Source organism: Cheilinus undulatus, linkage group 18, assembly GCF_018320785.1.
Source record: "Cheilinus undulatus linkage group 18, ASM1832078v1, whole genome shotgun sequence".
Lineage (NCBI taxonomy): Eukaryota > Metazoa > Chordata > Actinopteri > Labriformes > Labridae > Cheilinus > Cheilinus undulatus.
The window spans coordinates 6,199,941-6,223,572 of NC_054882.1; the positions used below are offsets into that span (position 1 = coordinate 6,199,941).

The window sequence follows — 23,632 nt, forward strand, 5'->3', positions numbered from 1 at the left end:
GCTCCAGTAAGCATTGATTTGTTCTGCCAGAAGAAGAAGAAACATTGATTTAGCTGTCTATGATTCTTCTTCTTCCTCAATGGTAATCCTGCAGGTACTTTAAAGTTTGGTGCAGCTGTTGCTTTATAAACACGTCTGCAAGGCATGCCTGAATGATGAAGAATTGCTGTGACATTACTGCGGTGCACTTGGAGGCAGGGCAGAGGCGCTTGGGCCCCGCTCAAGAGCAGGGTCATTCTAGGTGCAGCTTGATGTAGCCAAACTGGTGACGGAAAGGTAAATCAGTTTGGCTTAATTTGCAATGGCGAGGCCAAACGTCAGAGCGGAAAAGCCCCAAATGTCTTCAATACTGAGCAGCGCTGCTCTTTACTTGCTCTGGATATACTCAAACACCAAAACATTACAGTGGGTTCATAGTTACAGGAGTGAGCTTCGGCGACTGTACTCGCAACAGATGCCAGAGAATAACTGTGGTCCATCACAAGTAAGCAGCACTGAACAAGAATGAGATACTGCAACAGAACGGAAGCTTCCAGTATCAGTTACCACTGAATTGTGCAGAAGTCTGTCCTGTAACATCCAGCTTTTCAGGGCAATGATAGACAAGCCGTGTCTTACGTGGCTCTGTCTGACAGCCGCTGTAACAAGACTTGTCCCGTTACGGTTATGAAAGTTAAGAATTTTCTCTTAGAAAAAACTATTTGAAATATTTCAGGAAATGTAAGAACTCAAAATGAAAATAGATATGATAAAGAAGTAGTCATTATTTAAGTAATACAGATATTTCAATGCAAAATTTATACATACTGTAGTTTTAAATGGATCTGTGACTTGTGAAGTGTTTGGCTAAAAATGAGAGGCCAAAGCAAACAGCACCCCCTGCTGGTTAGAAAAAATATATATATTCAACTACAAGTATGGGGAATCAGTTCTAGTTGTTCATACAGTATTTGTATGGATTTTTAATTGTAATGTAAGGTACTGTTATATCTGTAGCCTGTTTATTTACCTTCTTTTAGACCACTAAGCAAATTAATAACATTTTTCACTAATGTAGGTATAATTAATGCACATATGCACATCACAATCCTTAAAACACCACCAACATCGGCCTTATTTTAGTCATAATGTCTATATGTTGTGTTTTATCAGTCACATACATTTTAAAGAAGCAATTTAGCCAAATCAGACCAATTTTCCCCTGGGTAGTGTTGTTGTAATAATAATCTCAGTGTCCTAGAAGTATTTAATGGTAATAAAAGGCCTCTATGTTCATAATTAGTCATGATTATTAATGCTAATTACAAGGGTTCCTTTGAACACATCAGTGCCCAATGAAAACACCCTTTTTGAAATATCAAAAATGTCTCCTGAAATAGAGGAACTGCATTCTAAATGATGATAAACCTTAAAGTCATGGCAAAGGGCGACTCATATCCAGACACTGTTGACGTTTAAGGTCATAATGTAAAGGATACGGTGTCTCCAACATACAGTAGCTAACAGAGTCTGCTGATATTAGTGATTATTTTCATAAGTGTACTTTAAAATGTTCTGAGTTCTGGGGCTGCTTTTCCCCTTCTCTGAGATGCATCCTGCTTAAATTTCTCCTTACTTACCGCTTTCAATGTCACAGCAACAACACAAACAGCAGCACTGCACCATTTCCCATCATTCCATGTTCCTGGCAAGCTGACTGTAGTTAAGAGGTGTTGGTGCTTTGCCTCAGCAGGATCATCCATCATCAGGCTGACACCAGCATCCCACTGAACCCTGAAGAAACAAGAAGAGAAACAAAAGGGGATTATTGCTTTTTCAATGTATGAAACAATCACTCAGCAAACCTGAGTGTGGATCAGCAAACCAAACATCTTTTATTCCACTAATGGTGATTCATGAGTGGGAAAAACTGGGGCTAGAGTCAGAACATCATGCATTACACTTTACATGTAAGTTGTAGTTTAAAAAAATGAACCTCAAGTGCTTCACTAAAAAGGAAAACCAGGCTGTAAAAATAATTTTTACAAGGCTTGCTCCCAACTTTTTTTCAGTAGAGGTGAAAAAGGGTCAAAAAAGACCTTTAAATACTTCTATTTTACAGCACTGTTAGAGCAAAAATGGTGTGCAGTGGAAGTATCAAAAAAAGAAAAAAGGGCCAGATTGATCAAAGTAAGTGTATAATTATAATCCTAATTGACTGTAAACCAGAGCTGCTACAAGATTCAAGCCTTATTTGGAACAGTGGGATTGTTTTCTAGTAAACAAGTACGTACTACCATGTTGCTTTTAAGTTACTGAAGTGATTTATTAAGTGTTGTTTTTATCAAAAATGTTATAATTTCAATCCTGCTATTCTTGTTTTAAGGTGCTAGCCAACCCAAGATGTGAAACAATTAAGTATAAAGTAAGTACATCAGTCCAAAATGTAGCAATTAAGAAGGCTAAGGAAGCAGAAACTTGATTTAATAGATTAAAGCAGATTACCGTATCTTTTTATATAAGTACAATATTTTAATAAATATAAGTAGTAATAATTAGGTTGTTGCCAGACCTGCACGCATAATTGGCTAGGTTCCACTTTACACCAATTTTGTAACATTTTAGCCCTTTTTCACTCTCATTATTGCCATTTTTCATCAAATTTCAACACTTTCTCTCCCAATGTTTGCCACTCTGAAGCCATTTTTGCAATTTTTAAACCCTTTCCACCAATTTTCCTGCCTGTTATTTGTGACTTCTAACCTATTTTTGCCACAGTTAACCCATATTCTCCGCTTTTTACATGCATTATTGCCAGTTTTAATTTTTCTGCCCATTTTTGCCACTTTTGTCCACTTTTTACACACATTTTTGCCAATTTTAACTGCATTTTACTATTTGTAAGGCCTGTTTTTTTGCCACTTTAAACCAGCTTTTTCTACTTGCAACCCATTTCAACATTTTTTCTTGGCATTTTTTTGTCTCATTTAAGCCACTCTTAACGCATTAATTTATATTCTCCAACTTGTTTGCCAATTCTCAAGCCCCCTTTAATCCATTTTGCCCATTTCTGCCTATTTTTTTTGCCTCTTTTAGCTCTTATTTTGCTATTACAAACCCCTTTTCCCTCCCTTTTAACTGTTTGTGTCCCCCCCCCCCCCCCCCGCCCTTTTTTTTTTAACCCATCTTTGCTTCTTTTAACCCATTTTTAATACTTTTATTCCAATTCACCACTTTTTCTGCCAATTTTAAAGCCGCTTTTAACACATTTTTACCAGTTTCCACCTACTTTTTTGCCTCTGTTGACCAATTCTTACTGGTATTAACCTTTTTACCACTTTCTACACTCATTTCTGCCATTTTGAGTCAATTTTAGCTACTTGTAAGTTAACCCATTTCACCACTTTTTTTGATGGTTTTACTGTGTTAGCCCATTTCTGTTGATGTTGAAACACCATTTCACCACCACTTTAAACCTGTTTTAAGTGTTTTATGAATAGGGATTTACACTTTGAAGAAGACTATATCCTACGTCATAATAGGTAAATAAATACTGTTATTTTGAGAAGAGCGGATATCATTTTGGTAAAGAAAAACTCCAACTTCACTGACTTCCTTGGGTCCCTAATATGGCCGGGCCCCTGAAAGAACTCCCCTGAATCCTTTTATCCCCCCTTGCGGGCGGCCTTGACTGTTGCACCTGACAAGCTAACCCGGTGTAACGGTTAAATTAGCGACCATGTAATCTGGCGTGGCTAGCGTAGTAAGAGGTTGAAAAAAATTAAGCCCTCTGTCCTCTTTGTTTAGTTTTTAGGTATAAATATATATTTGGTGGGCATATTTTGAAATTTCAAAAGATAAAACAGAAGAAGAATTCGCAAGGACTCTTTAATATCTGCTGTATCTACAGCAACCACAGTTGACTGCAAGTCATCAGTTTACACGATCACTCGTTACACCTTAACACCAGCTATCTAGCTTGCTACTTTATTTGTAGCTAACTAGCTCTCAGACACGGTGACTAGCTTAGTTTCACCGTCTGCCTCAGAAGTAAGCCTATACATCGTATTTTGTATTACAAAAATACTGATTTGGGGGGAGTTATGAACTTCGAAAACTCTCTAATAAAAATGTAATGTGCCGAAAAAGCCATCTCACCTTCCTACAGATGGCAGTAGAGGCTAGCGCCATGCTAATGAATTCACCAACCACTTCCTCAGGTCAGAGGACACAAACATGGCGGCTGCCTTAAGTCACTAACATTTCTGTCTCAATGTTGACTTTGAAATCTTACTGTTGTGACACACCATTACATTAAACGACCGATAATCCGCTCTTATTACCACATTTCAACGCCGACATGTTCCAGGTACTCAGCGGGCGGAGCGTCCAGGCAGCCCGGCTCCTCTCACCCAGGAGCGCCGTGCTCGTGGAGGCTGTCCGGGGCAGGAAGTCCCGCACCGACCCGGTGGCTAAGTCCAAAGAGGGGCGAATTAAAACGCCTCCACCTGTGGACCCGGTGGAGATGGTGGTCCTCAAGGAGAGATTTTCGGAGTACCAACTGATCATGAAGGCGTTACGGTACGTTAATGAGCAGATAGACGTCAGCAGACCGGTGGTGTTGTGGCAAATTCTGTCACTGCTTGAAAAATGTGTCCTTGTTTTACGTTTTGCCACTCCTCCATAAACGGTGAAAACAGGTGCAATTATTAGCACAAATGACATATTTGGTATCCCAACTGCGTCCACAAAGGTGTCAAAAATTTAATAGCAATTCTTAAATTCAGGGGTGGAAAGTCACTATTTTTTACTCAAATTCCTGTTATTTATTCGATTAATTGTGTGTTTTTATTTTGGGGTACATTTTGAAATAGGTCATTTTACTTTTACTGAAGTCCACAGTAATTCCCAAGTACTCAGTACTAAAGTAAACTTTAAATAATACGTTTAGCCTTTATTTGAGTAGATTTATCGTTTAATTTTATAATTTTAACTGTACTTTTATCTAAGTACAGTTGTTTTGTAATTTTTTCTGACTCAAAGGAATTATTTTGATGTTTTCTTATTCAAAACAGAAGGACGAAAATTGGAACAAGATTTAAACCAATCTCTTTTCAGCTTTGGATGCTATCTTTTCCCTCTTTGCCAACAAAATTCGAACAAATGCTGCCTTAATTTGCTTAAATATTCTTGTAGAACAGAAATCCTAAAATAACAAATGTATGAAAAATACTGTCCTATATGAAACTGGATTAAAGTGTATTAAGATTTGAAATCTGCTTTGGATCAGAACTATTTAAAAAAGGCTTATCTATCAACATAAGAACATCATAAAATAATAATAAATAAACTAAAGCACTAGATATAAACAAATAACCAAGTTTAAAAATGCATTTAACAATGCTGTTTGCTTGCTTTTCTTTGAAACCTATACTTGGAGTTGAAGGCATGCTAGTTAGAAACTAGAAGTTTCTACAGATCCAGAAAGAATGATTCTTTTAAACTTAATGAAATGTTCTTATACTTTAATTTGGTTCTTTCCTCTGTGTTTGCCAGGCTGGAGTTTAAGGAGGAGGTGCTCAGGAGGAAATACGAAGCAGAGACAGGCTCCTATGCAGAAGAGAGGATGAGGCGTGAGACTGAGGAGCATCGCGCCCTCATGGCCTTCAACGAACAGGAGAACCAGCGCTTACTTAAACTCAGGTAAAAAATACCAGGAACTAAGGTAGATGAGCTATTTAATGCTTGTTTTACTTTTATATATCTGCTATGTGATCTAAAATTAGAATTTGCTCCTGTTTCTGACCTTCTCCTCTCTATTTTCAGGTTACTGAGGTTCCAGAAGGAGAAGGAGGAAGCTGAGCAAAAGCAAATCGAAGCTGCTATGAAACGAGAACAAGAACAGCAAGAACTTATCAAACAAAGAGAGATGGAGATTTTACAACTACAGGTAGGATTGGTCAATCTTTGTTTATTTTTGTACCTCTTAAACATCAACTCTTCAGTCTATCTCACATGTTCTTCTAGTTTTCTGACAATATTTTTCCCCAGCTGAAAAAAATAAAAAATAAGAAAAGCTAGCTTTGTTCTAACTGTTGAGTCCAGACAGATGTTGTGGGTCAGCCCACAGAACTGGCTGGGCTGAAAAACCCAGAGAACCGGCCCTCCCCATTTGTTTTCATTGATGACATCAGTGCATTTGTGTTGGATTTTTTGCCACTATTTGCCACTCTTCACCCATTTTTGCTGTTACAAGCTCTTTTCTGACAGTTTTTGCCACTCTATGCCCTTTTTGCCAAGTCTGCCCATTTTTGCAACTTTTTACCTCTTTAAAGCTCATTTTGTGCTCTTTTTTTGCCATATTTCACAATTTTTTTGCCACTTATTGCCACTCTTAAACCATTTTGCCGTCTGAAGCCCCTTTATGGCAATTTTTGGCCCTGTTTTGCCACATTATGCCAATTTTTGCAACTTCTTGACTTTGAAAGCTCATATCAGCCACTTCTTTTTGCCACATTTTTCCTCTTATAACCCTTTTACTCAGTTTTTGCTACTGATTTGCCATTTAATGCCCATTTTTTGCCATTTTTTACCAGTGTTTTGCCACTATTGGCCCTTTTTTTTTACTACATTATGTCTATTTTTGCAACTTTTTATCCCTTAAGCTCATTTTAGGCACTTCTTTTTGCCATATTTTGCACAATTTTTGCTGCTGACTGCCAATCTTAACCCATATTTACTGTTTAAAGCCCATTTATGCCATTTATTTGCTGGTGCTTTGCCACTTTATGTCCATTTTTGCCTCTTTTTTCCACCCTTAACCCATTTTTGCTCTTTTGAGCCCTTTTATGCCAATTTTTGTCCCCATCTTATCCTTTATGCCACTTGTTGGCTGTGTTTTGCCCATCTTCTCTTTGTTGCCCCTTTATGCCACACTTTTGGTGCTGTTTTGCCACTTTTAGTTCATTTTTGCTACATTATGCCATTTTTTTCATCTTTATGCTCTAGCCCTAGAAACTTTATTGGTTCAACACAAAATCAAAGCAGTCTGATACATTTATTTGTATCATAATTTCAGAGAATTCTTGATGATAACCGTTAAATTTCAAGGTTAGAAAAAACTGATTCAGAATGTCCTGCATGATTTTCTATCATCTGGTGTTTCTTCCACAGATGTTTCAAAAGCAACATAAACCTTTTATCACTGGTATAAAAAGGATTGAATCATTATTATTTGTCTTCCAGCATCTTAGAAAGCTGCTGCTGATAGATCTACTAACATTTTTTTTGTAAGAAACATAAAAGAGAGGGTTTGTCTTAAAATTTGGAGATTTTTGGCTTTTGCTAACGTAAAGTGCTCTATGAACCCGATATCCCGGCATAACCAGTCCTAAAATGTTGGTCTTAGATTAATTTCTATCTTTAGATTTGAGTTTAATGTTTGTTCTCTTGTAGGAGGAGGCTAAGAACTTCATCACCTTGGAGAATTTGGATCAGCGAATAGAAGAAGCTTTGGACAATCCGAAGAATTATAACTTTGCCATCGACAAACAAGGCAGAGTTGTTAAACAGACGATGCTGAAGTGAAACAAAGGACCTAACTGTATACGTCTGTCTCTGAGGAGTGAAATAAAACTCAGACAAGGATCATTTGTAGTCTGGACTGTGAGTTCAGACTGAGCTGGCCTGGACAAGAGGACTCTGTTGTCTGTTAAAGAAGCAACAATGATGGGGCTTTCTATCAGCAGCTTTTGTTTGTCCGGTTTCTGCTTCTAATGATGTCACTATAGCATGTTATTTTTCACTATTGTTTTCTCAAATGTGCAGTAAATCAATGATGCATTTGTGTTCCTGTAAAATGAGTCTGAACCTTATAAAAGTAGGTATTGACTAGAATTGGACTTGGTTGCTTATTCCTCAGAGACGGCACTTTGACAGCCTCTACAAATGAAAACATTTGACCTGAAACTCATTTGATAGGCTATAATTTCTTTTTAGAGCATTGTGCTGAACCACAAGAGCCTAAAATTTAAACTGTTGATACTGAATGTTGATTATTTAGGGGAGGAATACTCTGACAACTAAAGGATAGGGACTATGTCTCTAACGTGCTTCAAATTTTGACATAAAATCAGACTTCGATCAGATAAAGTACCTTTAAACTTTCAGATTCTATCCAGAGTAAAGTTGTGAAACCTCCTGAGTGATGTGTTTAACCTCTTCTTAAAGGACAAATCCCTAAAAGCTCCATGTTTCTACTGGGTTGTGGTTGTTTCTCAATATTTACAGTGCATTCATAACGTATTCGGACCACTTTCACTTTTTTCAGTTTTGTTGCATTGCAGCCTGATGCTACTCTCTGCAAAAGCACCCCTTTAACCTTGTACTAGAAGCCCTTGTCCTCTAAGAGGCGCCATGCCTCCCTGTCCTCAGTGTTTGGAGGATATCCCATGTGAGCCAACGTGCAGCTGGTTAATCCTCTTGTGTGAGGCCAGGCGTGCAGGTTAGAAAGGGATGATGAAGTTCAGAGGTGAAGACAATCAGGCAACCTGCAGGTTCACAGCAAGGACTGACAAACAAAGACTTAAACATGGGACGATACCAACACTGCTACTTTAAAGCAACCTTTACATGCAACACCAGACCTTTGCTACTAAATATCATCAATGTATATAGAAGTTAAATATATCAGATACGTCTTCAATTGAAATGACATACATTTCATGCAACATTACTAGAGAGAACAAAAGGACAAGGAGAAAGCATGATTAGATTTGTTTAACATAAAACTCATGGAAAAAAGAAGTGCATTTGGCTCAAACTGCAGCTTTAATTCTTTGCAGCTGTTATCATTGTAACCCTCAGTAGCATGTCATATCTGGTCCTGTTCTCTGGCTGCAGGGTTAAGCAGTCGTAAAGCTGTGCACACAGTTAATACGATCAGTTTCTAAGGTTAATGGGATTGTTCAAACATGGTAGCAAAGGTCAGGATCAGAGGAGATGCGACAGTAAGATTGAGATCAGCTCACAGGTAAGAACCAAAACAGGCAGCTGTCCTCTGAACTCGGTCACTTCCTCACGGTCAAGGTGATTCCATTTATCTCAGAATCTGTTCATATATCTTTTTAGGTAGACAGTGGTCCTTTTAAAGCCTTATTTAAACAGGACTGACCTTCAAAAGCACCTGAGGTTAAAAAAAAAAAAAACGATTAGAAAATAAGAAGAAATAAAGCAATAAGAAGAGTCAGCAGCAATAAGGAACAGACTAGAGTAAAATGGGTGTAGTCATGAAAATACATTATGTTGTTCAATTAAAACATTATAATACATGTGTCAAACATCTGCATCTATACAGTAAAGTAGAGGCAATACAGGACATCATACTTGCACTCTGATGACCACCAGATGGCGATACTTGTAAAAGAAGTGCTGTCGTAAAGAAGTCAATGACCTTCTACTGTTAAAGTCACCTCGGTAAACTTTTCCTAATGTTTCACAGTTTCAGTGATTAGTTTCTAGTCAATTTAAGTCACCACAGTGTTTATTTGGTATATTAACGCCACACTTAGAATGAAATGAGCTTTAAAGGAGGGTGTCCTCAAGGACTCCCTGTTCCTGCTTTTTTGTCCTCCGTCATCCTCATCTTGCTCTATCTCTGCTTTCTTCTCCTCCATAATTCTCATCTTGCTATCCATATCTGTTTTCATCTCCTCCATCATCTTGCTCTGTCCTTACTTTCTTCTTCCCCATCATCCTCAACATGCTCTGTCCCTGCTGTCTTCTCCTCTATCATCCTCATCTTGCTCTGTCCCTGCTTTTTTGTCCTCCGTCATCCTCATCTTGCTCTATCCCTACTTTCTTCTCCTTCATAATTCTCATCTTGCTATCCATACTTGTTTTCTTCTCCTCCATCATCCTCAACTTGCTCTGTCCCTGCTGTCTTCTCCTCTGTCATCCTCATCTTGCTCTGTCCCTGCTTTTTTGTCCTCCATCTTCCTCATCTTGCTCTGTCTCTGCACCTTCACTGAAATCAGACAGAACAGTTAGTGATGAAATAGATCTCACACTCATCACAGTTCCTATTCCTCTCCTTTATTTGGTGAAGCAGGTGCGATTACATCAGCATACATGTACAAACAGCCACTCTTCAGGGTTATTGTAGTTGTTTTTTGGTTATTTTCCTTGTGTTCTGACCCTACATGATTAAACACATGACTATACATGATACAGACAGACTAAGGCTACAGATGGCTTCAAAACCACAAAGCAAACAGACAGAAATGCTACTGAAGGTGTTGATTTTAAGCACCGTCCTTCATTATGATCAATAAATACATTCACAAAGTAACTGTGGATGGAGGCAGGCGTGTTAAACTGAGCAGAAACTGATGTAAGGATCTGTATTTTCTTTACCAAACTCTTTTATATTCAGAGAAAAATGGTGCAATCCAGAGTGATTTATCCAGGTGTTGCTTTAGTTGTACTCTGAGGAGTAAAAAGTGTTTCTATTGTGTCCATTACACCCAGTATGAACCAGTTAGACCAGTGTTTCGTTCCTGTTAATGCCTCAGTTTTATCATTAGACTGCTCCAAGTAAAACACAAAAAAACTGGTTATAAAAATAATAAACCTCATTCATGACTCAAAAACATTCACTAAAGGCTGTACACACACAGATTGAATGACTGGCTTTGTAAAATCATCTTGTGGTAAAAATATAGCTCACATTAGACCAAAAATTAAAAAATAAGCACTTGAATATTCAAGTATAAAACGTCTGACAACACATTCACTGGTGAACAATACTGCTGGTTTCTTCCTTGAGATAAAAAAGGGGAATCTATTTAAATCAAAGATTTTGGGTGCTGCTTTTTGGGCTTTTGAGGTGAGTTTTTAGTCGTTTAATCGTCCAATCTTTGTCTCATATGGTTGATGATTTTAATGATTAAGAAACTTGATTGTTCAGCTGTCCGGGATATTTTTCAAACCTTCTCTCTGCCTCTTCACTGAAAGCATCACCTGTGAAAAACAATCAGTAAAATAACAAAATGGTTTTAGAAAACAGCACCGATTGACATTAAGTAGTGGAGTTGTTAAGTGTTCTCTTACAACTCAAGTTCCAAAAAAGTTGGGGCACTGTGTAAAATATAAATAAAAACAGAATTCATTGATTTACAAATCTCAAACCTATATTTTATTCACAATAGAACAAAAAAAACATATCAGATTTAGAATCTAAGACATTTTTATCATTTCATGAAAAATTTAGGCTCATTTTGAATTTGATGGCAGCAACACATCTCAAAAAAGTAGGGATGGGCAACAAAAGGCTGGAACAGTCAGTAGTGCAGCTGGAGGAGCATTTTGCAACTAATGAGATTTACTGGCAACAGGTCAGGAACATGACTGGGTATAAAAGAAGAATTTTAGAGATGCAGAGTCTCTGAGAAGTAAACATGGGCGGAGGCACTGCATTAAAAACAGGCATGATTATGTACCGGAAATCATTGTCTGTCAACATAGTTCACCATGCCATCCCCGAAAGACAGTTAAAGCTGTACCATGCAAAGAGGAGGCCATATGTGAACAGGATCCAGTAATACTGCAGTCTTCTCTGGGCCACAGCTCTTTCAAAACAGACTGAGACAAAATGGAAAACTGTTCTGTGGTCAGATGAATAAAAATTTGAATTCTTTAAAGCTGTGTCCTGCAGACTAAAGAGGTGAGGGACCTTCCAGCTGGTTATCAACACATGATTCTAAAGCCTGCATCTCTGATGGTATGGGGTTGCATTAGTGCCTATGGCGTGGGCCGCTTACACATTTGGAAAGGAACTTTCAAAGCTGAAAAGGATAAAGAGGTTTTCTGAGCAACATATGCTCCCATAAAGACAACGTCTCTTTCAGGAAAGGCCTCAACTATCTCAGTAAAACAATGCTAAAGCACATCCATCACAACAGCATGGCTTCACAGTAGAAGAGTGCTGTGCTAGCTTCCCTGCAGTCCAGACCTTTCACCAATAGAAAATATTTGGTTCATCATAAAATCAAAGACCCAGGACTGCTGAGCAGCTAGAATCATACATCAGACGAGAATGGGGCAACATTCCTCTCCCAAAACTCCAGCAGCTGGTCTCCTCATGTTTACGGACTGTCGTTAAAAGGAGAGGGGATGCTACCAGTGGTAAACATGGCCCTGTCCCTACTTTTTTGACATGTGCTACTCCAACTACTACAACCTCATAAATGTTGAAATGCCTCAGTTTCAACATCTTATTTATTGTTTGTGAGATCTGACAGTCATTGCATTCTGTTCTTGTTTACATTTCACACAGCGTCCCAACTTTTTTGTAGTAGTATATGAAACTCACCAATGTGGCAGTTATGGAGCCAGATTCGATGTCCGTCATATTTACAGTTGCATTTCATGGCGTTGTTGGTGAAGTCGCTCTCAGCCACCTCTTGATTTGGATTAATTACAATCTGAAGATGTAAAAATGTAACACAAACAATCAAAAACCTAAAAACAGAAGCGCTTTATTTGATCAGTGAGAATATTTGGATTGCTGCTCACCTGCAAGATGTAGTTCCCGGGTTTAACGTCTGTGATGTCGATCCACTGGCAATCGATGTCATGGCGGTATAAATCCCAGCAGCCAACGGTGATTCCCTGATCGCCAAAGTTTGCACACTCGTACCTCTTAGAAATACCTGGGAGAGACAAAGATAGATCAGGTATAGAGTTGGAAACAAAAACTGAGTTACTGTGAAGCATTTAACCATTTAAAAGATATTTAAAGGTACCTGGCAAGTACTAGTTCATTTTATCCTACATATTTAGAAGCTAAGAGGTTGATCAACAAAACAATGGACGGTTAAATTACTAATCAGTTTGACTGACTCCACTGAGAGATATGACTTAAACAGTCTGGCTGACTGATTTGAAAACAGGCTGTAAATCTGAAGCCACAGACTCACCCTCTTGACAGTCTGTGTCCTCCAGACAGAAGCTGGCTTTGTGCCCCTCAGCCACTTTGGTACCGTTTGAGTTCAGAAGGTCATAGTGGGTGAAAATATCCATGCTGTGGTAGTGGCTGTAGGACAGAGAAAATGCTGTGAGAAGCTTGTTGGTTATTAAATCCTCCACTAAACAATGTCCTTGATCTGAGGTTGCTTGGATAAAATTACCCGTGACAGGCGTGCCAGACCCAGGAGTGGCGCCCAGCCTTCGGTTTGAAGTCAGCGCGTCCGATGTTGTGGATCTGTGAGGAGAAGCGGAGCAGGCGCCGGTGTCCGTAGGGCCAGTTGGCTTTGGCTGCAGACTTTGACAGGCAGTCCTCCTCTGCAGCACAGTAGAGCATGTGCAGAGGGCGATCCTCAATGTAAACCGTCTGCTGGACCAGGGGGGCGTTCAGGACTAGGTCGGACGCCGCTGGGAGCAAAGGGAAGATTGGGATTGAGTTCTGACATGTGATGTCAAGACTGTTAAGCTGGGCAGTAGGAAAACTATCACCCAGTTGCAGGTTGATCTTCCAACATCAGGCCAGTGGCTGGGGTCAATAGATGAAATGTACAGTATGGAAAGACTTACTTTCATTGCAAGGCTTGAGTTAGAAAAATGTATGGCACTTTGGAACAAATGGGTTATGTATAAACATTAAGAAAAGTACGAGTGTACTCCAGATTGTATGAAAAAGATCTGTGTTTGTAATTGTAACACCTGTGACAATGTTGTGTTCTCTGTTAAAAAAATAAATAAAAGGAAAGTAAAAAAAAAAAAAAGACTGTTAAGCTGGCAATGTGAACTTTGTCTTAATGATAAACATCTTAAGGAATGTTAAGTTGTATTACTTTTATTAAAATCACTATCTAGTTGAGCACTTCAGATCTGCATCTGAATATCAACTCTTTAAAATGAGACATGCTTCAGGAAAGATGTCAAAAACAGACAGAATCAACAACATGCACATGTACAAATGTAAGCAAGTTATAGGTGCTGTATATGGGAAATCTCAAACTAAACCTCAGTATTAATGAAACAATTCATTTACTTTTTGTAGCAGTAAAAAAAAGTCTCATAAAAGCAGCTCTAATGCTTAAATTTGCTGCCAGAATAAAATAATATTTTTAATGAGTGACTGCTCTTGATTTTTGTCTGTTTTGTATTTGGGATTTTGCCTTTGTGAAAATTTCCTTGGAGATCATAAATGATCAGAGAAGAGCAAACAAATATTTTCCATCTGTTTATTGTGTGAACTCAGATTAGTGAAGCTGAAAATGAGATTAATGGTTGGTTTTGCCATCTTTTCAAGCAGACATAAATAAGGTACTTTAAAGTAAAACGGCTGTCAACTTTGTATTGATTTCCCATCAAAGCTTACCATGAGAAACATTTTATTTAACCCTCAGCTGAGGACTAAATCATAGCCCCCCTAAGAAAATTTCAGTGAAGTGCTGTTTGCAGGGGCGTAGCTGGGGATTAAGGGGCCCCCAGAAAGTATATTACACAGGGCCCCCCTTAACCGGCTAGCCAAGCAGCAAATGTTGCCTCATTTTTACGAATATCTCTGCATTTTAATGCACTTTTGAACTTTCATTTCCCCATTTATAAGCAATACTTTTACTAAATTTCTTTGTATTATTCTGCAGCACTGGGCTACACCATCTGGACATTTTTAAGGGAGGAGCAGAGCCCCAGTATTGTTTTTTACCCTATTTGATACTAATTTCAGTCTGTTGACCGATCCATGTAGTCACTTTTGATTCAATAATGACACTAAATGCTAAGGAAAGATAAATAAAAACACCTTTTTCACTGCAGGCCTCTTTAGAGCCCCTCCCTACTGTAGGCCTGGGTAATCAGTAACCTTTCCCTCCTGTGCCTCGCCCCTGGCTGTATTAGACAGCTTTTCCAAACATTTTGGTATCAGTTGTGTCTTCTTTTCATAGCCTGCAGTCATTGGTTGTAGTTTTCAACAAGTCTCAGACATTCTCCTGAGGAACCCCAGCCCATTCTTCTTTGCTGAATCGTTAAAGCTCCTCCAGATTTGGTGGTCTTCTGGCATGGACCTTGGTCTTGAGTTCACCTCACAGATTTTCAATGGGATTCATGTTTTACTGCTGACTGTTTGAGGTTTTCTTTCAAAATCTTCACAAATCCTTATTTCTTCATGATTCCACCTTTATGAGATTACCAGTTTCAGACACACTAAAGCATCCCCACAGCATAATCCTCCCACCATGTTTCACTGTGTTCTTTGGGTTATCCAAACATCACCAACGTCTCTACAACCAAAGAGCTCTAGTTTGGTTTCATTTGACTAAAGGACACACTTCCAGTATCAAAATCTTTCTCCAGGTTGTCCTAAGCAGACTTCGGTCTGGCTTTCAGGTGCCTCTTCTGCAGAAGTGGACTTTTTCTTGGTCCATTCCCGTGCAGGGCTCTAGTGATGGTCTTCTTTGAAGCTACAATTCCTGACTTGGCTGAGTCCTTTACTCGTGTCTTGGCAGTTGTTCTGGGGTCTTTAGTCCAGTGATTTTCAAACATTATTTGCTCAAGGAACACCTAAGATCAAGCCAAAATCTCGAGGCATCTTCATATCCATTCAAAACCAATGTACACCTAGACATGCCTCACTCCACCATTTGGGAACAACTAAATAAATGTCAATTTTAGCATATAAACAAATGCTAAAATTGACATTTTTGTCATACCAGCCTTACTCAAAATTGCTGATTTGTGCAATCTGCTGTAGCCAATCCAAACTTTTTGTACCTGTTTATAGTAATTTTTACACCAAATTCTCCAAAATACTTGCATATTAAGTAAAGGCACTGTGAGAAAATACACAAAATACTGCAGAAAAAAAATTTAGCTGTCTAAGAAATTGTCTACTTTTTGAACATTTTGATAATTATGATACTATGAGTTTTAAAAGTGGTTATCTTGATCATTGATAGAATCCAAAAAAATACCAGTGCAAACATATGTTAAAGTATCTTTAGCTGTTGTACAGTTATTTTAATCAGGCATGGTTGTACAAATTCTCAAAGCACACCAGTGTGTCACACCATTTGAGAACCACTGCTTTAGACAAATCTCTCACTAGTTTTCTTTCTAGAGTCTTTGAAATCTTTCTCTTCCTACTTCTGCCAGGCTTTGTGAACAGCACGATTCTTTTTCTCCAGTTTTAACTATTTTTTTTTGTTTCTGCCATGATGCTTTCTCCAGTGACAGCTCAAACCCTACTGAAGTTTTTTTAGACTGTGTGCTAATGTGAGATAACCCCCCCGTTTTAACTTAATTTTATGACCTTTGAGCATCGCAAAGTTAAAGAACATCACTGAACAGAAGTAGTTGGGCTATGGCTCAACAAGAAGGTCAATTTTAAAGGGGGCTGATATTTTAGACCCTAGTAGTTTTTTTTTGTAAAATAATTCTGTTTCTGTTACCAAAGTAAATAATGTTAATGTTTTTTTTTTTAACCTCTGATACCTTTTTGACATCCCATTTTCCTTTTTAAAAAAGCTGCAAATAATAATAAAATGGAAATATGGCCTGCAGAAGAAGAAAAGCAGCAGACACCAACAGAGGAAAGAAAGAGAGAGGAGAAAGTTGGATTGTCACCCTGATATTTTTCTGTATTTGACCCTCAGTTAAAAGCCCATTTTAGCCTAATTTAATTCTAAATGTTTGCGTTTCTGTCACTCACTGTCAGAACAGATGACTCCCGCTGCAAACTTGGCCGCAGACTTCTGGCAGTTGACAGTTTTGTGGTGCTGACACTGACTCAGAGACATCTCGTTTCCCGTGCACTTCACCCCGCTCATCACCATTTCAGTCACATTGCTGCTGTCCCAGTACCACGTTTCCTTAGAAGGGTCAGAGCAGAGCAAACAGACAAAGAGCATTGATCAGAAAACAACCATTCAAACACAGAGCTGCAGAGCTTTAGAAAGCTGAAGAAGAGAGAAACAGATGTTCATGAGTCATGTTTGGCTGCTCACTGAGGACATAGTGAAGCTAAATTTATGATCACTGGAGGACAAAAACAATGTTCAGATCCTGAAGGATTCAATGATCTGATCACGAACTGGAAGGCTGCTTTGTTCCATAAATTTAACAGGAAACTGAGCACAAAATTAAGTTAATTTGGGTATTTTGGATCACACATGAGCTTCATCTTAAACAGCTTTAAAGACCTGAGCTACCCAAATACAGCAGTAAAAGTCAGAGTTTTAATCCCTTAAATTGCATCAAATTAAACTCCATAATTACAATCCTGGAAGTCATAGTTTCAGTTGTATTGCAGCTACATGTGCCTACTTTCCCTCTGCCTACGTGCCAGTTTTCTTCTGCTTCACTCGGTGATTTACAACGTTTTCAAGAAGCCACAGAATAACAAAGTGAGTCTTACCCTGTAACTGTGGTGTGTTTTGATTTGTGGGTATCAGTACACCCAAATATCCAAATGACTTCATGTGAGCTGTTTAAGAAACCAAACAGTTACGGCTGAGCTTCAACAATGAGCTGGGATAAAAACGAAGGCTGTGGAGATGCAACTGAGTGCTGAAATGATGAAAAGGTCTATTTAAATGGTAAACTTTTTGATTTTAAAACACCAAACTGCATTATTTGAGATAGAAATTTTGCACTGGATGTTAGAGGTTCTTTGCAGCAGCCGAGAACTCCTTTTTGGGAGTGATTTCTGCATATAGAGACGCTGCCAAAAAGACCATGCAAAAATAAAAACATTCTGAAGCTACTTTTGTGTCTTAGAATAGTGAAATCTTCATCCAAAACATAAAAATGTAAAAGAAAAAAATGCACAGTCAAATGGCAGCAGGCAGGAATTAAAAAAACTTAGTTTGAAGCCTGGGCAAAAAATGTCACACAACGTCCATGTATGGTCTGTTTCCACAAAGCGGTCTGCTTTATTTCAGTAAAGTTTTCTTACGAAAAGCCGTCTTTTTACTGCAATGAGATCCAGATCATTTGGCTCAGCTCAGTAAGGCTGGTTGTTTGGCTCCTAAATAGCTCTTCATTTTGGTATAGGGCAATTAATCGCAAATGAGATTAAATCCCAATACCGCATGTTAAAATTTACAAATCGCAGACGTTGCATTACTGCTTTAACTTGAAGTATGTCAAAATACCAGTTCAAGACATTCATTTTCTGCTGCAGCAGAGATTTTATGCACATTATGCAAACATTCAAGTGTCATTTTTTTAATAAAATGGTTTACAAAAATTGTTCTTTTTGTCTTTTATGCATGTTTTTCTTAATTAAATGTTTTTTAATTGTTCTGCCCTTGTTCATTCTATCTAATATTGATGATGGCAGCGTAAGTTCACGCATGTCAGACTCCTAGCCACGATCGGCTGATCGCCAGATGACACCAATTATTGCCTCCCAGCTCCCACAGCCAATCACAGCTCTTTCTCTGCACACAACAGTCCATTTAAAGATGACAGACTGCTCCCTAATCCCTGCTTACATCAATGCTGATGCATCATGCTGCTACTGGCAAAGCTTACCCTCCTCCACCCCAGCCTCCTCTATTATAGCTTAAAGCTTGTTGCTCCCTCCTATTCAGATTCTACTTCTATGGATTAACTGCTTCATAAATGCATTGATCCATATGGGGCTTTCTAGCTAAGCACTCACTAGAAAGTCAAATCATGCTGCTTGACTAAAAGTAGGTTGTGATGTTGCTTGAATTTGTTGAAAAATACACAAGATGAGGTACCTAGTAGTAATCATACATCAAATCGCAATACTGGGGGAAAAAAACTGCAATTAGATTATTTTTGCATATTGTTCAGCCCTAATATGGTACCAGTTTGGCTTTTTTAAATTTGGATTAAATAACGACAAAGGATGGAGGAGAGGAAAGGAAAGCAGGAGCTAGCTACCGTGTCTCACATCAAAGAGTCTTTTGTGGAGCAAAATCATTATTTGACCTCTTACCCTGCTAGTGGTAATTTTGTCATCTAAAACTGTGACTAAAAATGTTTGTTGACTACCTTTTTTTCCATGGAAAGACTTAGATGACTGCAAAGAACCTATACTGTAAATCAATACAGTCTACACAGGAAGCCAAAATTCACAGAGAAGAGAATAAAAAATTTCAAGGATGCAGCAAGCAGCAAAATAAAGTAATTACCTGATGCTCACATGCTATTAGAACTTTTAAACATACAGAACGGCATTTTCTTTCTTAACCTTTAGGTATACCTAGGCACATTCTTTGCGTTCTGTATTGGAATTCTTGAACCAGTTTGTGTTGTGGAGCATGTGTATTTTTGCTCAAATACTCACGTTGGTGTCCCTTGGGGACAGAAAGTCCCCATTTAAACCCATTATAATTGCTTATTTTGATCGCAAATTTGCAATACCTTGTATCACTGTTACTGCCATTATCTGTGATGTAATTTTGAAGGGGGACCTTAGACTTGCAATTTTACTCCTAACCACTAGATGGCGCCATTATCCTTTTTGGGCCAAGTGTGTGTCCGTAGGGCACTTAAAAGACACACTTACAGTGGGATTTTTTTTATAGCTCTGTGAAATAAAGGCATAAAGAAATGAAATAAAAAACATCTGTGGGTGTTGATATGAATGTAAACTTGGGTTTCGCATGTTAGATATGAGAAATTGCATCTCTGAAACACCACTCCAACGTGCTTCATTGAGGATATGCCGTATGTCTATGTTCAGTGCCGTCGCTGCCAAACGGCATTAAAACCCAATGTTTAGAAATCTCAAAAAAGGAAATCAAAAACTTAGAGTATCAGGTATTTCAAATGATGTCATTATTAGAACTTGAGGTAATTACAAAAAAAAAAAAAAAAAATCAATTAAAAAATAAAAACAAATTATGAATACAATCATATAAAGTAGGGGTCAAAATGTTTCCTAGGGGTCCATCTTTTGCATAATTTCCACCAATTTCTGAACACTGTACAAAAAAAATGAAAATGCATTAAACTCGATTTTGGTGGTAATTGCTGACTTATGAACATCTTTGATAATAATTAAAAAAAATCCACTTAGCATTTCTTATATGGAAAACACCCCATTCTGCTGAATTGAAAATTGAAAACATTTGCATTGAAAGGGTTAAAAACAAATAAAATCCTGAAAATGACCAAAAATTTGCTATGACATGATCAGAACTGCAGGTGATAACAAAAAGCAAAACAAAACATTTAAAAAAAATATATACAAATTATAAATATTAGCATTTAAAGAAGATGCAGGAAATGTCACCCAGGGATATATGTGTGCAGTCGTTTAAAGGGATGCCGAAGGGTTAAAGTCAGCTTCTTAAGCCTTCTTTGGTTACTGTTGTTTAATGTCACAACAAAGAGGTTGTCATGCTGTTGTTTTTGTTTGTTTTTCCCGCAGACAATAAAAAAAGAACCATTATGTCCCACTGCAGAAACAATCCCTCACAAAAAAGCTTTGGTCTTACTTACAGTGATGGCATGCATGGAGTATCCGAGCCCTAGCTGCCTGCAAACCACCATGGCTTCCCTTGTGGTCCAGCCTGTGCTGCACACTGTGCCCCACTTGGACCCCACCTGAACCTCCACCCGGCCCTCATAAGTGCTGCGGCCGCCCACTATCCGGATCTGCAGAGACGTCCTGCTGGGAGTCAGTGAAGGGACATACTTCCTGTCCTGTCTGAGCTCTAACCATCATTGTTCATAAACCGTCCTGAGGCAGTGGAGGATGTTTCACTGAAGCGGCGGTTTGGTTAGGCTTTTCTAGTCGTGGAAAATGTCAGCGTGGTTTCCAGATGAGGTCACCACTTGGCTTTAGTGGTGAGTTTTTTTTAGTTTGATTAGAAACTTCATGTGTGACCACTTTGGTCTGGCCACAGAGAGGAGACCAGAAACCAGCATCGTGTTTCTACATGAAGGAAAAGACGCATTGACCATATGGAACCCAGAATGTACTGTCTCATATTAACACTTAAATGTTCCAGAATGTTCCAAAATAAGCCAGATTTATTGAACGTATCTCAGTACATATGCATGTTAAATCTCATTTTATAATCTGACTATGCCTGGATGCAAAATCCTGACAAAATAAAGTGTACTCAGAGAAAATCCGCTCTGATTTCATTATGACAGTACATGTTGAGTTCATATGTCTAATACACTAAAAGGAAACCAGCCGCTGAAGAGAGTTAGACCTAGTTTGGGGTTAATAACCTACTTTCAGACCCTGGTTAGCGTAGTTCAAGCCCAGCTGCCTGCAGGCCACCATGGCCTCCTTGGTGTTCCAGGTCTCTCCACAGATCAGACCCCAGCTCTGAGTCCCGTTTGAGTCAGTGCTCAGGACCTCCACTCGGCCCTCGTAGCGGGTCCGACCGCCTGTGATTCTTATCTGTGAGAGGCCGAGGGGTTAGAGAGAAGAGAACATAGATACACAAGGACTGGGCTGGATGAAAACTCTGTTTTAAGGTCGGTTTTGGTCTTGGATCTGTTAAAATTATGTCAAGTATCTATGAGATGAAAATGAACCCTTGCAGAGTTTTTATCCTGTTCAGTCGGCCTTTAAATGTATCTATGAGTATGATCTGGTAGAATACAAACTACACAAGCAGAAAAACTCTGTTAGAGAGAGATCAGTGCTGTCAAGAAAATAAAAAGTTCAGGCTTAAAGCAACTGAATAAAATCAGACAATAAAAATGTGGGACTTTTTACTTAGTGACAAATTATAGAATTGCTTTCTTGACAGCAGTGAATGAGTATTGAGTGAGATATTTGAAAAAAAAAATCAGATCTACATCTATGTTAGAAATGATCTACAGCAGCAGAGTAATACATTTATGTGCAACACAAATAAACATTTTTACCCTATGGAAAAGCAAAAACTGTATAAACAAATCTTATGTAGCTTTTTCTTATGCATAAATATCATATCTACACAGTTTTCTGCATCTGCTGAAAAAACTTTCAAGTTAATAGAACATTAATTTCCTCATATAAGCCTCTTTGATTGATCTGCAGAGCACCATTCAGAGAGCTCCTCTCTCATAGCTACCATTACGAGGTTAGACAAACGTTTAAACTAAGGAGAAGTCTCTTATTACTTCTGCATGGTTAAGAAGTGTGGGAGTTGATAAGAGTGACTGAAGACTAATTTTGGGGTATTTTTGTCTGGTTTCTTAAGCTGGGGGTTATTTAACAATATTGCCTTATCTAATTTCACACTGGCAAGTTAACCAATTAGCCATCACAAAGAATACTTAAAAATGGTTAAAGATAAGAGAAAACATTATAATCCTGGTATTATGTAGAGCAGGGGTTCTCAACCTTTTCAGCCCGCGACCCCCAAAATAAAGGTGCCGAAGACTGGGGATCCCACTGTACCTGAAGGTGGCTGACACAGCCGTGCACATTCAGGAATAGTCATGCCCATTAGAGGGGGAAAATGGGATAGCTTTCTGGAGTCCAGCCAAACCGGGGGCCAGCAAAATCATGGTCCATTGTAAAGTTAAGGAGTATTAAGTGGTAAAAGGGGATTCGAAAGTGGCTGAAATGGTGTTAGAGTGGCAACAATAGGTGGAAATTTGGTGAAATGGGATGAAAAATGATATACACTGGCAAAAAGGAATAACTGAGGCAGAAATAGTCAGAAATGGGCAAAACTGGGCATATCAAATTTTGAAATGTGGCTTAACAAGTGGTAAAAGGGGTTAATAGTGGCAATAATGTGTCAACAGAGCCAACAATAGGCAGTTGCAAGATTTGGTTTAGAAATGGCAAAAACAGGAAGAAAAAAAGTGATGGAAAGGGTTTAAAATGGACAAAAAATTTGGCTAAATTTGTGTAAAGTGGCAACAGTGTAATTCAAAGTGTTTTTAGTTTTTTACGGCATCTGGAGACCCCCTCTCAGTGTCTTGCGACCCCCAATGGGGTCCCGACCCCAATGTTGAGAACTCCTGACGTAGAGTTCTGGTAATGTTACATAGCTATAAGACTATTTAATGGCAAAATTACAAATGTTACATTGATAGCATTGTTAGCAGAATGATAAATTTACTGCTCCCTTTGGCTGGAACAACTGTGTTTTCTTATTTGACACCTTTAAGAGGCTGCTGGATGATCTGGAGGCAGGTGCTCGGTTTGTGTAAGTTCTACCTGACCTTTGGTCTTTTTTATGAATGTGGTAAATATTTGCCACATTTAATTATTTCATGTTCTCTAGTTTGCTATTATTCTGTATGAAAGACTGCTCATTGTCTGTTTGTGTCTTTGTTAACTGTGCTGCCTGACTTGGTGGACATGCTTGAAAAAGATTTCTGATCTCAATGAGGTTTTTCCTGGTTAAAAAAGGGTTAAATAAAATTTATAACAAATGATAATGTAATGTTACTTTCCTAACTAGTGTGGACATCAGCTTGCTTGCTTACTTAATGTTAATGCTGGTTTAGTGGAACAGATCTGGATGTACATCACATGTAATTTTACTCTTTTTGTAAAACAAGCTCTGTGTGTGCATTGAGAGGACAGGTAATAATTAGCATCAGGTATCTGTAATATTTAAAATTATTCTAACACAGTTTTAGAGATTTTCTGTCGTATCCATGCATCTGTATCTTTGTCTTTATCCTTTTAATTTATTAAACAACCATA

General features: G+C 38.4%; 2 protein-coding genes across 3 annotated transcripts in view; one reads left to right on the forward strand and one right to left on the reverse strand.

Moving 5' to 3' along the window:
• The first annotated feature begins 4,209 nt into the window (after positions 1-4,209).
• Positions 4,210-8,159, forward strand: mrps26 (mitochondrial ribosomal protein S26). The gene is made up of 4 exons (XM_041811898.1): positions 4,210-4,560; positions 5,536-5,682; positions 5,806-5,929; positions 7,435-8,159. The coding sequence occupies exons 1-4, from the start codon at positions 4,340-4,342 to the stop codon at positions 7,564-7,566; spliced, it is 624 nt and encodes a 207-aa protein (XP_041667832.1). The 5' UTR covers positions 4,210-4,339; the 3' UTR covers positions 7,567-8,159.
• A 1,153-nt stretch (positions 8,160-9,312) lies between these two features.
• loxl3b (lysyl oxidase-like 3b) overlaps positions 9,313-23,632 on the reverse strand; it is a 42,241-nt gene continuing 27,921 nt past the window's right edge. The window contains exons 8-15 of one of the 2 annotated variants that reach the window (XM_041812363.1): positions 21,206-21,376; positions 20,461-20,616; positions 16,691-16,850; positions 13,167-13,410; positions 12,957-13,072; positions 12,553-12,689; positions 12,350-12,461; positions 9,313-10,998 (exon numbers count right to left, since the gene is read on the reverse strand). In XM_041812363.1, coding sequence (XP_041668297.1) covers positions 10,925-10,998; positions 12,350-12,461; positions 12,553-12,689; positions 12,957-13,072; positions 13,167-13,410; positions 16,691-16,850; positions 20,461-20,616; positions 21,206-21,376 — 1,170 coding nt within the window. In that variant the 3' untranslated portion in view covers positions 9,313-10,924. The remainder of the gene's footprint in view (positions 10,999-12,349; positions 12,462-12,552; positions 12,690-12,956; positions 13,073-13,166; positions 13,411-16,690; positions 16,851-20,460; positions 20,617-21,205; positions 21,377-23,632) is intronic. The other variant, XM_041812362.1, reaches the window with a different exon arrangement.